A 13,251-nucleotide genomic window follows, 5' to 3' on the forward strand; every position below is an offset into this window, starting at 1 on the left:
GGGGGAGGACACACACAGCCCGGGGACAGGATGGGGACAGGAGGACACCAGACAGAACACCCACAGCCCCTCCACCAGTTCCCCAAAGTGGCTCCCCATGAAGCTCCCCCAAAACAGCTCCCCTGCAGCAGCCCCTCCACCCCACACCCTGAAGGAGCTCTGCCCCACAAAATATTCCCCTCATTGCAGTTCCCCCCCAGGACCCCAAAGCAGTTTTGCCCCCCAAAGCTGCAGCCCCTCCCCGAGCACAGCCAGGGTGAGACATTAAAGATTTCTCAGCTCATCAGTAAAAATACATTTTTTGGGGGGAGGAGCAGTGACACCCCTCAGCAGGGAGAGGGGCCCTGGCCACACAGTGGCCACCACCCCCCAGGCACGACCCCCACCCATCCTCCGCCAAAATTATCAAATATTTACAAACAACACAAAAAAAAAAATCAACAAATAAATAGTGGCGCTCCTTAAAAAACCCCTCCCACCCCTTCCATCCCCGTTTCCCCCGTTCATCCCACGTTCTCCCCTCATCCATCCGTGGCCAGGATCACCACAGCCCCGAAGATGCCAACGTTCTGGCCGATGAGCTTCATCTGGTTCCAGAACTCGACGCGGCGCAGGGCGTGCCAGTAGCCCAGGTTGCCATCGATGAGCAGGATGGCCAGGGGCAGCAGCACGGCCAGCACCTGGGCTGCTGTCCTGACGTAATACCCCGACAGGAACGCCAGCGCCAGCAGCCCGTAGAGCAGGAAGAGCAGCTGCAGGGCCAGCTCACCCCCCAGCAGGTGGTCCAGGTAGGCCAGGCGGTCCTCGGTGCTGTGCTGCAGGGAGTAGGCCTGGGGGACAACGGGGGGACAAGGGGCACTGGGACACTGGCAGGAGGGGTGTGCTCTGGGGGTGACGGGGTGTGGAGAGTGGTGGCACTGGTGCTAAGGGCAGCACTCGTCCCTCGGGGACAATGGGGGACTGGAGTGTGGTGGCAGTGGTGGCACTGGGAACACTCGCACGAGAGTTCCACCCTGGGGGATGCAGTGTGGTGGCACTGGTGACATTGGTGACACTGGAAACAATCACCCAAGACTCCTCCCCCAAAAACAACTGCTGCCCGAGGTTTCTCCCCTGGGGACAAGGTGGTGTGGTGGCACAGGTGACACCCCCTGAGGCTCCTACCAGGGACACTTTGTGGCACTGCAGGCACTGTTCCAAGCCTCCTCCCGCAGGGCAGTGTCCCCAGCTGTCCCCGTTACCTGGCAGATGAGGTAGATGCCCAGGAACACCTGTCCCGTGGACTGCAGCGAGCGGCTGCGCGGTTTCTGCCGGTAGAGCTCTCCGGCGCCGCTGGCCAGGATGAGGAAGCCGCCGATGATGGCGATGGTGCGCGAGTACATCCTCACCTGCGGGGCCACCGCCACTGTCACCGCTGTCACCGCTGTCACCGCGGCCGCCCGGCCGGCTCCGGGGGCTGTGCGGGGGTCTCACCTTGAGCCAGTCGCCGTAGTGGACGTGTCCCCCGACGTGCGCGGCGTAGGTGGCCACAGCCAGCTGCAGCGCTGCCCCCAGGGCGAACCAGCGCCGCTTCACCCCGAACGACATGAAGCTGGCGCAGAGCACGGCCACGCCCATGTCCACGTACAGGTAGGGCACCGGGATGTCGGGCTTCCTGCGGGGACGGCAGCTCCAGCACCCCCGGACTCGCCCCGAGCCCCCCGAACCCTCCCGCGGGTTATGGAGCGGCCACGGCGCTCAGCCAGCCCCGCAGAGACCCTCCGTGCCCCGCGCTGCTCCTCTGTCCCCTTCCCCAGAGCCCCCCGACCCTCCTTGAGACCCCAACGCTGCTGTGTCACCCCTCAGCCCCAGGCAGCCCCTCCGGGCCCCCCCAAGCTCGAACTGCCCTTTTCACCCCTTAACTGCCCCACACCGACCCAGAGACCCCTTAACTGCCCCACGGACCCCTTAGTGCCCCACACCGACCCAGGGACCCCTTAGTGCCCCACGGACCCCTTAACTGCCCCATGGACCCCTTAGTGCCCCACACCGACCCAGGGACCCCTTAACTGCCCCATGGACCCCTTAGTGCCCCACACTGACCCAGGGACCCCTTAGTGCCCCACACTGACCCAGGGACCCCTTAGTGCCCCACACTGACCCAATTTCCCACCAGCCCCACGGACACCGGCAGGTCCTCCCAGCCCGAGACCCCCCAGAACTACTCTCAGACCCCTCAGCCACAAGTCCACATCCCCCCGGGCCTCCCCCAGGTCCTCACGGCGCCACAGCAGCCTAAGGACCCCAAACCCAAAGGGCTCTCCCGAGACCCTCACGGACCCACAAACCCACCCACCTGTGACCCTCCCCGCCCCACACCACCCACCCCACAACACAACCCCCCACACCCACCCCACACCACCACCCCCCCCCCACCACCCACCCCACAATCACAGACCCCCTCACACCCAGCCCCACACCAGCTCCAGGCCCCACAATCACAGACCCCCTCACACCCAGCCCCGCACCACCACCCCGAGCCCCACACCATCTCCAGGCCCCACAATCACCGACCCCCTCACACCCAGCCCCGCACCAGCTCCAGGCCCCACAGCCACCGCCAGGCCCGGCCGGGCCTCAGCCCCTCACGACCACTCCCAGCCCCCCGTGCCATCCCCCGCCCCGGGCGCGCACCGGCGCAGGTCGGCGCGCTCCGCGCACAGCAGCAGCCCGCTGAAGCAGTGCCAGAAGGGGAAGCGGGTGAGCAGGATGCCGCCGCCCGCCGTGAGCAGGCGCAGCGCCCGCCGCCGCCACCCGCGGCCCGCCGCCATTACCGGGCCGTCCCGCCGGAAGTGCCGCACCGGAAGTGCCGCCTCGCGCCCGGGGACCAATCAGCACCGCCCTGGAAGCCACGCCCCCCGCAACAAGCCACGCCCCTTTAATTGGATCATCTGAAGCCACGCCCCCTTAATTAGCATTTCCCGCCCCAAAGCCACGCCCACCTAGCCTTTCTTGTACCCTAAGCCACGCCCCTTCCACTGAAGCCCCCCCACATGTTAAATGACTCCAATTAAGCACCCTTCATTGAATCAGCAGCGCCAAGCCCCGCCCCTTCCCTAAGCCACGCCCCCATAGCCACACCCATACAAACCACGCCCACTCCCTAAGCCACGCCCCCATTGAGCCCCCATAGACTCCGGTGATGGTTAAAAAAATTTCGGGTTTTTATTGTTTTTTGCTAAACAAGACTAAAAAATTTTCCTTTTTTTTTCTTTTTTTTTAATATTTTTTTTTAATCTTTAACTCTCCTAAAGGCAGGGCTTGAATTGCTTTGAGTTTGATCTGGTTTTTGTTTTTTTCTTAAAAAAAAAAAAACAAAGAGAAAAACAACAAAAGGAAACAAAAAGGGGAAGGGGTGGATTGTGGCAAAAAAAAAAAATTTAAAATTAAAAAAAAAATTTAAAAATTAAATGAAAGGGCCAAAAAAATTAAAAACATAAAGGAAATGGGGGAAAAACCCCAAATCCAGGTTCTGGCTGCTCCCAGGGGGGTGTTGGAGGGATTTTTTGCCACGACCCTGCTAGAAGCAGACAAATATTTTAAAGAACATTTCAATATATATTCATATATATATTTAAAGATAAGAAAAATAAGACTAATTCAAGCCTTGCCCTGTGCAAACAAAATTAAAACGAGACCATGTTGGTCACAAGGGTCCCGGGTTGGCCACCACAGTCAGCTCGTTAGCTTTATTTTCTGGGGGTTTTTGGGGAACAGGGAGGCTGGAAGTGAGAGGAAAAGAAAAAAAAAAAAAAAGGCCAAAAAATAAAATTAACGGAGTCTGACTGGCTGGAGGGAGAAACCATGGCAGAAAAACAAAGTCTGTTAGTCAAGTAATGCGTGAGGAGCTTTAAATTATTCTCTTTTCTCGTTTGTTTTAAAGTCTAAAGTTTGGAATTGGTTGAGATTCCCCAAAAAAAAAAAAAAAAAAAAAAAAAAAAAGGAAATAAAAGTCGAAGGTGTCCCTGGCTCCGCCTCCCAGGAGGGGATGCAGGGACGGGGTGACCCCGAGGTGGCCTCAGGATGACAGGGACGTGTCCTTCTGTGTCTGCTGTGCTTGTGAACGCTGCAGGACCTTCTGGCTTTCCACGTCCCGGAAGTGTTTCTCCACCTGCAGGGGAATGAGGGAGGAGAAGAGGAGTTTAGGGAAGAAACAGCAGGAAGGGAAGCCCAGGAGGGGCTGGAGGGGTGCTGGGTGTCCCCAGGGCTGTGCCACCCTCATGTCCCCAGGTCACACTCACTATTTTGCGTACGTGGCTCAGGGCGCTTCCCTCTTTGCCTTTACAGTTTTCCACCTGGTAAGGAGGGGCAATGACGACTTCTTCCATCACAACTATGTTCTTCTCCTGCCATTTACAGTCTTTAATGCTGAGGGGAGGGAGAGCCGGATCAGGGAATGGCAGCTGGGCTGGGAAAGTGGCTGAGGGGGCAAAGAGCCCCTCTGGTCACTCCAGGGTCCAGCTGGAGAGAGGTGGGATGGGATGGGATGGGATGGGATGGGATAATGGGATTGGGATGGGATCGATGGGATGGGATGGGATCGATGGGATGGGATAATGGGATTGGGATGGGATTGGGATCAATGGGATGGGATGGGATGGGATGATGGGATGGGATTGGGATGGTGGGATGGCATGGTGGGATCAATGGGATGGGATGGGGATCGATGGGATGGGATGGGATTGGGATCAATGGGATGGGGTGGGATGGGATGTGATGATGGGATGGGATAACAGGATGGGATGGGATGGGATCAATGGGATGTGCCAGGAAGGGGCAGGGAGCAGGCAGGGAGTCATCCTCCCTCCCTGAGGATCCCAACCAGCACATCCCAGGACACGCCAGAGCATTCCACAGCAAACCCGAGGGACCCGGTGATGGGAATCCCCCAAAAAGGCTACAAGGGACCCCAAAACAGAGCGTGGTGATCCTGGGGACCCCCGAGGTGAGGACTTACGTCTTATGGATAGTCTGGAAGAGCTGCTGCCCCTCCAGAGAGACACCAGCACTAATTGCATACGCCTGGCTCATCTTCTCCTCCTTCTCCGTCCGCGCTTTGTTGGCAAGCTGGGAAAACAGGGACAGGGAGTTGGGCTGGGAGCAGTGAGGGGACACAGGGACAACCCAGACATGGCTCTGCCACTCGTGATTCCAGCCTGAATTCCCCTTCTGAGGCACCCTCACCACTGCCAGGGTCACCCAGGCCATCTTTTCACATCCCTCTGTCCCTTCCCCTTGGCCTTTTCCAAATCCATTCCAGTATTTCAGGTGCAAACAACCCTCACTGCTCAGTTTACCCAGGATGGAGATGGGGAAGAGGAGCCTGGAGTACCCATTACACCAGGAGTAAACGCTCCACGCAGGAGTACAAGCAACTTCAGCCTGCAGCAGTTGATTTGCTCCCAAAAAATAACCAGAATTGGTTATCTGGGAGTGGCATCCGTGTGTGGGGAGGTGTGATTACACACAGGGTGCTGGAATAGAGATGGAAAACCCCGACCCTGGCATCCCCCATGCTGAATCCCATGGATGTGGGAGGAGAAGCATGCAGTGCCTGGAGGCAGCAGCCTCGGACCAGCTGCCTTTTCCTGGCTGGAGCTGCCGCAGTGGAGGAGCCACACCAGCATCATCCCTCCTCTTCCTCCTCCTGGAGCCTCCTGGAAGCCACACTGGCTTGCTGGTGCTGCCTGAAGGGTTTCACCCTTTCCAGAGCCCCTCTGGATCTGCTCTGTCCAAAGCCTCCCACTTCCCCAAGCCCTGGGATGCTCCTCCAGCAGCTGCTGCATCCAGGTTTGGGGACAGCCCTGACACGAGGCCACCAGGAGGAGACAGGAAAGCCCAGAGAGGTGGCAGCACCAGCAGCACGCCAGCATTGCCATCAGGATCCACCCCTGTGCTCATCACTGCCCTGCAGCAGGATGTGCTCTCCCTGTCCATCCACATCCCCCGAGAGGAAACGGATCAATTTGCCACTGCAGCCTCCTGGGCTCCAGCATTCCAAGGGATTCCAGCATTCCCAGGGATTCCAGCATTCCCAGGGACTCCAGCATTCCAAGGGATTCCAGCACTCCAAGGGATTCCAGCATTCCCAGGGATTCCAGCGTCCCCCAGCACACACACACCTTGTGCAGGCAGGAGGCATGAATGGATGAGTCACTTCCCTGTTCCCTCCGGATGAATGACGGGAACTCGCAGTGCCAGGCAAGGAGAGACAGCCAGGGCCACCAAGGTTCATGCCAGGGCCACCAAGCCTAACGCCGAGGCCACCAAGGGCCACGCCAGGGTCCCCCAATGCCAGGGTGGCCCCTCATCCCCCTCGGGTGCCCACAGGGTACGGAGATCAAGGGGATCCCTCCAAAATCTCCCTGGAATGGCACTGGGTGGCTGTGCCGAGCAACTCTGGTGAGTGCCAGCCCCTCGGGACAGGCGGTGTCCCCAAAAATCCCCAACTTTTTGGGCTCCCCAGAGCACCACCAGATCACATCTCCTTCTCCCAGTACAACCAGTATCAGCCATCTGCATCCCAGTCCTGCAGCACTGTCCCACAGAGCCCCACAGAAGTCCCCTCCGGCCACTGGACAGGTGACACGGCCACTGTGTGACCCCTTCCAGCCGTTATTTCCCCTCACACCAAACCCACAATTACTTGGATGCTGCAAAATACCAGAGTGAGCGTTGGAACTCCTGAGGGGCTTCCCCTCGGGCTGCACTCCCAGCAATGCCACTCGCTGCAGTGACAGCCAACAGTCACATCCTGGTGGCAGCTGTGTCACCCGAGACCTCTGGCAATGTGTTAATCCATCGGGAAGGGATGGACAGCCGGCTGGTGCCACCTGTGTGACACCAACCCCCGGGAGAGGTGTCCCTGTGGGACAAGGAGGTGACAACTGAGCACCCCACAGCCAGACCCCACACCTGGAATCACCCCAAGGGCTCGGGGTCACCTTCCCTTTCTTTGACATCACTGGGATTCCTCTGTTCCAGGATGGATGAAAAGCAATTCCTCAGAATTCCAGGAGTTCTGCAACTTTACCCCTCCTGTCTACTCCATAGCCAAAATGCCAAAATCTAGACCCAAAATGGCATCATCCAGACCCCAAACACCATCACCTAGGCCTAAACGACCAAAACCCAGGCTCCAAACCCTTCAAAATCCAAGCTTCAAAACAAGACCACCGCAGACCCCAAAATACCAAAATCCAGTGGCCACAAATCCCAAAAATCTAAACACAAACTAGTGACAATCCAGGCCTCAAAACCACCCAAAATCCAGGCCCTAAATCCCAAAAGCCCAAACCCTCAACCCAACAAAATCCAGAGCCCAAACTGCTAAAACTCAGACCCAAAACAACAAGCCCCAGACCCAGAATGGAACTCCAGGAAGCTGCGCTGGGAGCAGGAGAATTCCAGCAGCAAATCCCACTGGAATCCCAAAGATCCCCAGGGGAGAGAGTTCTCACCTTGCTGACGTTGAGGGAAGCTAAAGGGGGAGGCGTTTCCGTGCGGTCGTTGATTATTTCCACTTCTGACACGTACTGTAAGTTTACGAGCAGGATGTCTGCGTGGTTGGGCTTGCCACTGGAAGAGGGGCATTCTGGAGGGGGGGATTAAGGAAAACAAATCCAGAGGGAGGTGTTTGCAGGTCCAGGAGCAAACCGGGAGAAGGTTGGGTTTGTGGGGAGTTCCACCACTCCATTGTCCCTGCTTGGGGTCATCAGTGATGCCAACAGAGCCACAGTTCTGTCCTTGGACCTGTTTGATGCTGATCCCAGTTTTCTGGACTCAAGATTGAGTTTTCCAGCCCTGGTGTGAACCAGCACCAGCCCACTGCACCCCAAACTGGCACTTTTTCCACCCAAACTCTTCCCTCTTGCAGGCGCCCTGGGAGCATTCCCTGTTCTGGATGGAAGGCAATTCCCAGGATTTTGTGTTAGTGTTGTGAATGAGGCAACACCCCCAAAAACCCCACCCTTCCAGAGCTGACAGGGACTCCTGCACAATTCCTGCTCCCATGAGGATGGAGGGATGGATGGAGCAGGGAGCATGGCATGGAGAGCCTTTTCCATGCTAACACCATCTCCTCTTGGAGAGATCCTCCTGGAAGTCCCTGCTCCTCTCCCCCGAGATGGAAGCTCCCTAAAAAACGCCATTCAATGATGAGGAGAAAGCCAGGGAAACCAGAGAATTCCAGTCTCCCCTTCAGGGGGATGAGCTGGAGCATCCCAGCTTTGGGAGGAAGAGCTGGACTTTGGGAAAAGCCAGAAGGGAAGCGTTCAGCACTTCCCTTCAAGTGGTTCAGAAAAGCACCACTGAGCAACCTGTTGGATCCTGGATTTTCCTGCTGCCTGCAATGGGAGATCCCCTGACTCCAACCACAACCCAGGCACTCAGGGGGGCTTTTCCCATTGTGCTTCCCACAGCTCCAGCCACAAAACCCTCTCCCAGCTCCTCAATCCCTGCAGAAACCCCAAACTCCAGAGCCAGCCTCGGGCTGAGCATTCACCTTCCCCCCTCTCCGGGGTCCCTCTGCTGTGTTCCAACAGCCCTTGGCTTTTCCCATTTCCTGCAGATTCCAAACAAAACCACATCCACACATATTCACACAGGGAACACCACACTGCCCCACTCACCCCGACACAAACTCCCTCCCCAGCCTCTCCGCAGGGCACTCCAGACCATTCATCCCACTAGAGGGCTCCTCACTGCCCCCCAGAAACCTGCAGGACACCACACTCCCCCCATTCACCCCAAAACTGGATGTTCTCTCTCCTCCCATTCACCCCAGCGCAGGGCTCCCCACTCCCCCAAAAAACCTCTTTATATTGCAGGATCTCTCAATCCCCCATTCACCCCAACACAAGGCTACCCAATCCCCCCATTCACCCCAACACAGGGCTCCTCAATCTCCCCACTCGCCCCATTACAAAGCCCCCCAGTTCCCCCTCACCCCAACTCAGGGCTCCCCGATCCTCCCCATTCACCCCAACACGAGTCTCTCCAATTCCCCCAAAACCTCCACACCGGACTCCCCGCTCCCCTCCCCCCTCGGGGGTCTCTCGGCTGCCCCTCAAACCCCTCCCCGTCGCCGCCCACCTCGATCCCCTCACTCCCCCTCCCCTCCTTTCCCCTTTCCCCTCCCTCCCTCACGCCCCCCCTCCCCATCGGGCGGGCCGCAGAGGCCCGAGCGGGCCGCGCCGGGGCCGGGACCAGCGCGGCGAGGCGCGGGCGGGTGGATACTGAGCGCCAGCATCTTGCTGGGGTAGTCGAAGGCGACGACCTCGCCCTGGAGGCGCTGCTCCTGGCAGGTGCGGCAGGACACCTGGCTGCCCACGCTGAAGTACTCGCCCGGCGCCGCCATCTTGTCCGCCCGCAGCGCCCGCGGCTCCGCTCGCCTCGGCCAGGCGCGGCGGGGGCGGGGCCGCGCGGCAGCGAGGGCGGGGATTGGCGCTCCGCCCCGCCGATCTGCTCCGCCCCGCGCCCTGATTGGCTGAGCAGACCCCGGGCGCCGTTTGTCCCTCCCGCCCCGCCGTAGCGCGGCGCGCCGCGGGCGGTGCTGGGAAGTGTAGGCGGAAGAGGGCGCTGAGCGCGGCGGGAGGGAGTTTTGAGGGTCCCCGGGATGCGGCCCCCCCCTCAGGTACCTCCCGCCGGTACCGGGGGGGCGCCGAGCGCCACGGGGGGGCGCAGGGAGGGTCAGGGCGGCTCAGAGGCTGCTGGCGGGAATGGGGAGGCCTCGGGTCTGGTGTAGGGAGACCCCAGGGAGGCCTCGGGCCTGAGAGCACAGGGAGGCCCAGAGGGACCCCAGGGAGGCTCAGGATCCGCTTAGGGAGAGCCCAGAGAATAGCCAGGTTGGCTCCAGGGAGACCCCAGGCCTGCTGCAGAATCACCACAGAGAGACCCAGGGGAGTTGCCAAGGGAAAGCCCCGGGGAGGTCGTGGCTCTTTGGAACATCACAGCTGCTCCAGCAAACCCCACACCAATCCCCCAGGATCCTGCCCTGGCCCAGCCCAGAGCCACTGCCTGCTCCACCAGGACCCCCGGGCAGAAATGTGGGAGTCATTTGTGGGCAAACTTCAAGTGGTGAATAACTCCCTGAATCAGTGCCAAGGCGTCCCTTGGGATCCATCCACCTCCCACCCCTCCCCAAAGGATTCCTAAGGATCTATCCACCTCCCACCCCATTCCCAAGGGATTCCCGAGGGGATCTGTGCTGATGTCCCTCCCGTCCCAGCCCAGTGCCATGGATGCCCTGCACGAGGCTGGGGTCCGTGCTGCCGTGGCCCTGCAGGCTGGGCCGCCCTGGCTGGAGCACTTCTGGCTGCTGCTGACTTCCCGCCTGGATCCCAACTCCATCTACACCGTCATCTTCCCGCTGTCCCGCTGGCTGAACGACCAAGTGTCTGTGATGGTTCTCTGGATCGCCCTCGTGGCCGAGTGGCTCAACGTGGTCCTCAAATGGTGAGGAGGAGGGCAGTGGGACACGCCCTGGGAGTCCGGGAGGGACTGCCCGCCTGTGGCATTCCGCACGGTCACCCGAGCCGCCCCAACCATGTGCCAGGAATTCCTGGCAGAGAAAACCCCGGGAGGCATCAGGACTGTCGAGGGATCCTGCCCTCCCGCTGTGGCTTCATCCCTGGAAATCGCGGGATGAGCGGCAGGGATCCTTTCCTCCTGCGGCCACCTCCATGCCTGCATCCTGGCCCGGCTGTCGCTCCCAGTGCTCCGCGTTTTCCTGCCCGCAGGTTCCTGTTCGGGGAACGCCCGTACTGGTGGATCCACGAGTCGGGGCTGTCCCACCGGGAGCAGCTCCCGCTGCGCCAGTTCCCTGTCACCTGCGAAACGGGACCGGGTGAGTCACAGGAGCTTCCAGTGTCACCGGGCAGCCCTGGGTTCCTCGGGAAGAGCCCCAGGAGCTCCATCCGTGTGGGAATGCTGGGCTGGAGGCAGGAAAGGCTTCCTGGAGCACCTGTGGGAAGAGGAGGGAGGCTTTGGGAACTCTGCTCAGTGGGCAGCAGGATCCCTTCCCTTGCACCTCAAGAAGAGGCTGTGAGACCCCCAGAGCCCCCCAGGGCTTTTCCTTGCCTCCTTCACCTGTGCTTTCCTCATTCCCACTGCCGGGTGGGATCAGTTCCACCCCCCTGCTGACCCCCGTTCCCTTCCAGCCGGGTGCTGAGGCTGATCCCATTCCTCGTCTACATCCTCCTGCTGGTGGCCATGGGGCTCTCCCGGATCTTCGTCCTGGCCCACTTCCCCCACCAGGTGGTCGCCGGCTCCCTGGCCGGTGAGGAAGGGTGGCACCCCAACCCCTTCCTGGAGCCCCTTTGCAGTCCATCCCAGTGCTGACCCCTCCTGTCCCCTGTGCCAGGGATGGCTCTGGGCTGGGGGATGCAGCGCTGTCCCCCCAACTTCTACAAGTACCGCTTCTTCCTGGCCATGGGGCTGGCGCTGGTCCTGAGCGCGCTGGCTCTGCACTGGCTGGCCACAGCCGCTGGCCTTGACCTCGACTGGTGAGTGCCTGGGGACCCAGGGGGGACAGGGGTGTCCCAGGGGGAGAGGGGTGTCCCAGGGGCAGAGGGGTGTCCCAGGGGAGAGGGGTGTCCCAGGGGGACAGGGGTGTCCCAGGGGAAGAGGGGTGTCCCAGGGGGGACAGAGGTGTCCCAGGGGAGAGGGGTGTCCCAGGGGAGAGGGGTGTCCCAGGGGGACAGGGGTGTCCCAGGGGGAGAGGGGTGTCCCAGGGGCAGAGGGGTGTCCCAGGGGCAGAGGGGTGTCCTGGGGGGGACAGGGGTGTCCCAGGGGAAGAGGGGTGTCCCAGGGGGGACAGAGGTGTCTCAGGGGACAGGGGTGTCCCAGGGGGAACAGGGGTGTCCCAGGGATCAGCCTTCCGGGGGGGGCATCCCCAGGGATCTGACCCCAGAGTGTTTTTGGGGTGAGGGGACAAACCCCAGGGCTGTGCCCCCCAGCCTGCCAGGCTCCAGCTCCAGGGATCTGCCCCCCAAACTGTCTGGGGAGGGGGTTACCCCCGGAGCTCAGCCCCCAGGCCGTTTCTGGGGAGGGTGACACCCCAAGCCCCGCGTTCCCCCGCAGGTCCCTCCGCCGGGCCAACGCCCGCTGCTCGGACCCGTCCTGGGTGCGGCCGGAGACTCGGCCCTGGGCCTCGCTGTGCCGGGTGGGCGGCAGCGCCCTGGGGCTGGCCCTGGCCGCCAGGCACCCCCTGAGCCGCCGCGACGCGCAGGAGCTGCGGGTGGTGGAGCCGCCGCTGGGCAGCGCCACGCTGGGCATGCTGGCCCTGGACATTCTGCACAAGCTGCCCAAGAGCGACGACACGGCACTGTGGTACCTCAACGTGGGCGCTCGCTACACCCTGGGGCCGGTGCTGGTGGGCTCCCTGCTGCCCCAGCTCATCCTCGCCCTGCGGCGCCTCCGGGGAACCCCCTAGGACCCCCAGGTTGGGTAGGGGGCCCTGCTCTGTTCACAGTTCATCCTCACCCATCCCAGGGAGCCCCAAATTGAGTAGGGGGCCCTGCTCTGTTCCCAGTTCATCCTCACCCATCCCAGGAACCCCCAAATTGAGTAGGGGCCCTGTTCTGTTCCCAGTTTGTCCTCACCCATCCCAGGAACCCCCAAACTGAGTAGGGGCCCTGCTCTGTTCCCAGTTCATTCTCACACTCCTTTCTCCCAGGAACCCTGAAACTGCTTTGGGGTTCCCCTCTCCTGTCCCAGTTCATCCTCACTCCCCTTCCTTCAGGGACCCCCAGATGAGTAGGGGGCTCTGCTCTGTTTATGGTTCATTCTCACACTCCTTTGCCCCAGGGGACCCCAAATTGAGTAGGGGGTCCTGCTCTGTTCCCAGTTCATCCTCACCCTCCCCAGCCCGGGTTTGGGGTCCCTGCCCACCCTGCCCTGCTCCTGGGGTCTCTGCCTGAGCTGTGCCCACCCCGGGAGCTCCTGGCTGAGGGGTGCCAGTGCCCAGCGGGTCTGGGGACACAGCACAGGGACAGCCCCGGCCTGGGGGGCACTGAGCTGCCCCCAGTTGTCCCCTCTGGAGCAGGGATGGGACACCCCCCGCCGGGACCCCCTCTTACCTCGGTGTCAGCGGGGTCACCCCGTTTGGAACCAAATAAAGCACCAAAACCAAGCCCTGGCCCCGAGTCCTGCGCAGGGGGGACACGGGAGGGGAGGGACAGGGGGGACAGAGCCCCCCGAACCCGGGGGGTG

The 13,251-nt window shown here is 61.1% G+C and overlaps 3 protein-coding genes across 3 annotated transcripts; 1 reads left to right on the plus strand and 2 right to left on the minus strand.

Annotated features, from left to right (window-relative positions):
• Positions 1-280: 280 nt before the first annotated feature.
• On the minus strand, positions 281-2,853 carry TMEM101 (transmembrane protein 101). The gene is made up of 4 exons (XM_085083285.1): positions 2,674-2,853; positions 1,474-1,654; positions 1,242-1,388; positions 281-830 (listed from the first exon to the last, which is right to left on the minus strand). The coding sequence occupies exons 1-4, from the start codon at positions 2,808-2,810 to the stop codon at positions 522-524; spliced, it is 774 nt and encodes a 257-aa protein (XP_084939411.1). The 5' UTR covers positions 2,811-2,853; the 3' UTR covers positions 281-521.
• A 326-nt stretch (positions 2,854-3,179) lies between these two features.
• Positions 3,180-9,463, minus strand: LSM12 (LSM12 homolog). The gene is made up of 5 exons (XM_085083288.1): positions 9,277-9,463; positions 7,500-7,633; positions 4,997-5,106; positions 4,281-4,407; positions 3,180-4,150 (listed from the first exon to the last, which is right to left on the minus strand). Exons 1-5 carry the CDS (start codon positions 9,395-9,397, stop codon positions 4,058-4,060), a joined length of 585 nt encoding a protein of 194 aa, XP_084939414.1. The 5' UTR covers positions 9,398-9,463; the 3' UTR covers positions 3,180-4,057.
• A 55-nt stretch (positions 9,464-9,518) lies between these two features.
• G6PC3 (glucose-6-phosphatase catalytic subunit 3) lies at positions 9,519-13,171 on the plus strand. Its single transcript, XM_085083291.1, is given in 6 exon segments — positions 9,519-9,673; positions 10,268-10,494; positions 10,779-10,889; positions 11,088-11,317; positions 11,402-11,543; positions 12,121-13,171. Coding segments are annotated over 6 exon segments (1,080 nt in total). The 5' UTR covers positions 9,519-9,655; the 3' UTR covers positions 12,473-13,171.
• Positions 13,172-13,251: the final 80 nt, after the last annotated feature.

This window comes from Lichenostomus cassidix, chromosome 27 (genome assembly GCF_008360975.1).
Source record: "Lichenostomus cassidix isolate B80296 chromosome 27, HeHo_3.0, whole genome shotgun sequence".
NCBI classification, from domain to species: domain Eukaryota; kingdom Metazoa; phylum Chordata; class Aves; order Passeriformes; family Meliphagidae; genus Lichenostomus; species Lichenostomus cassidix.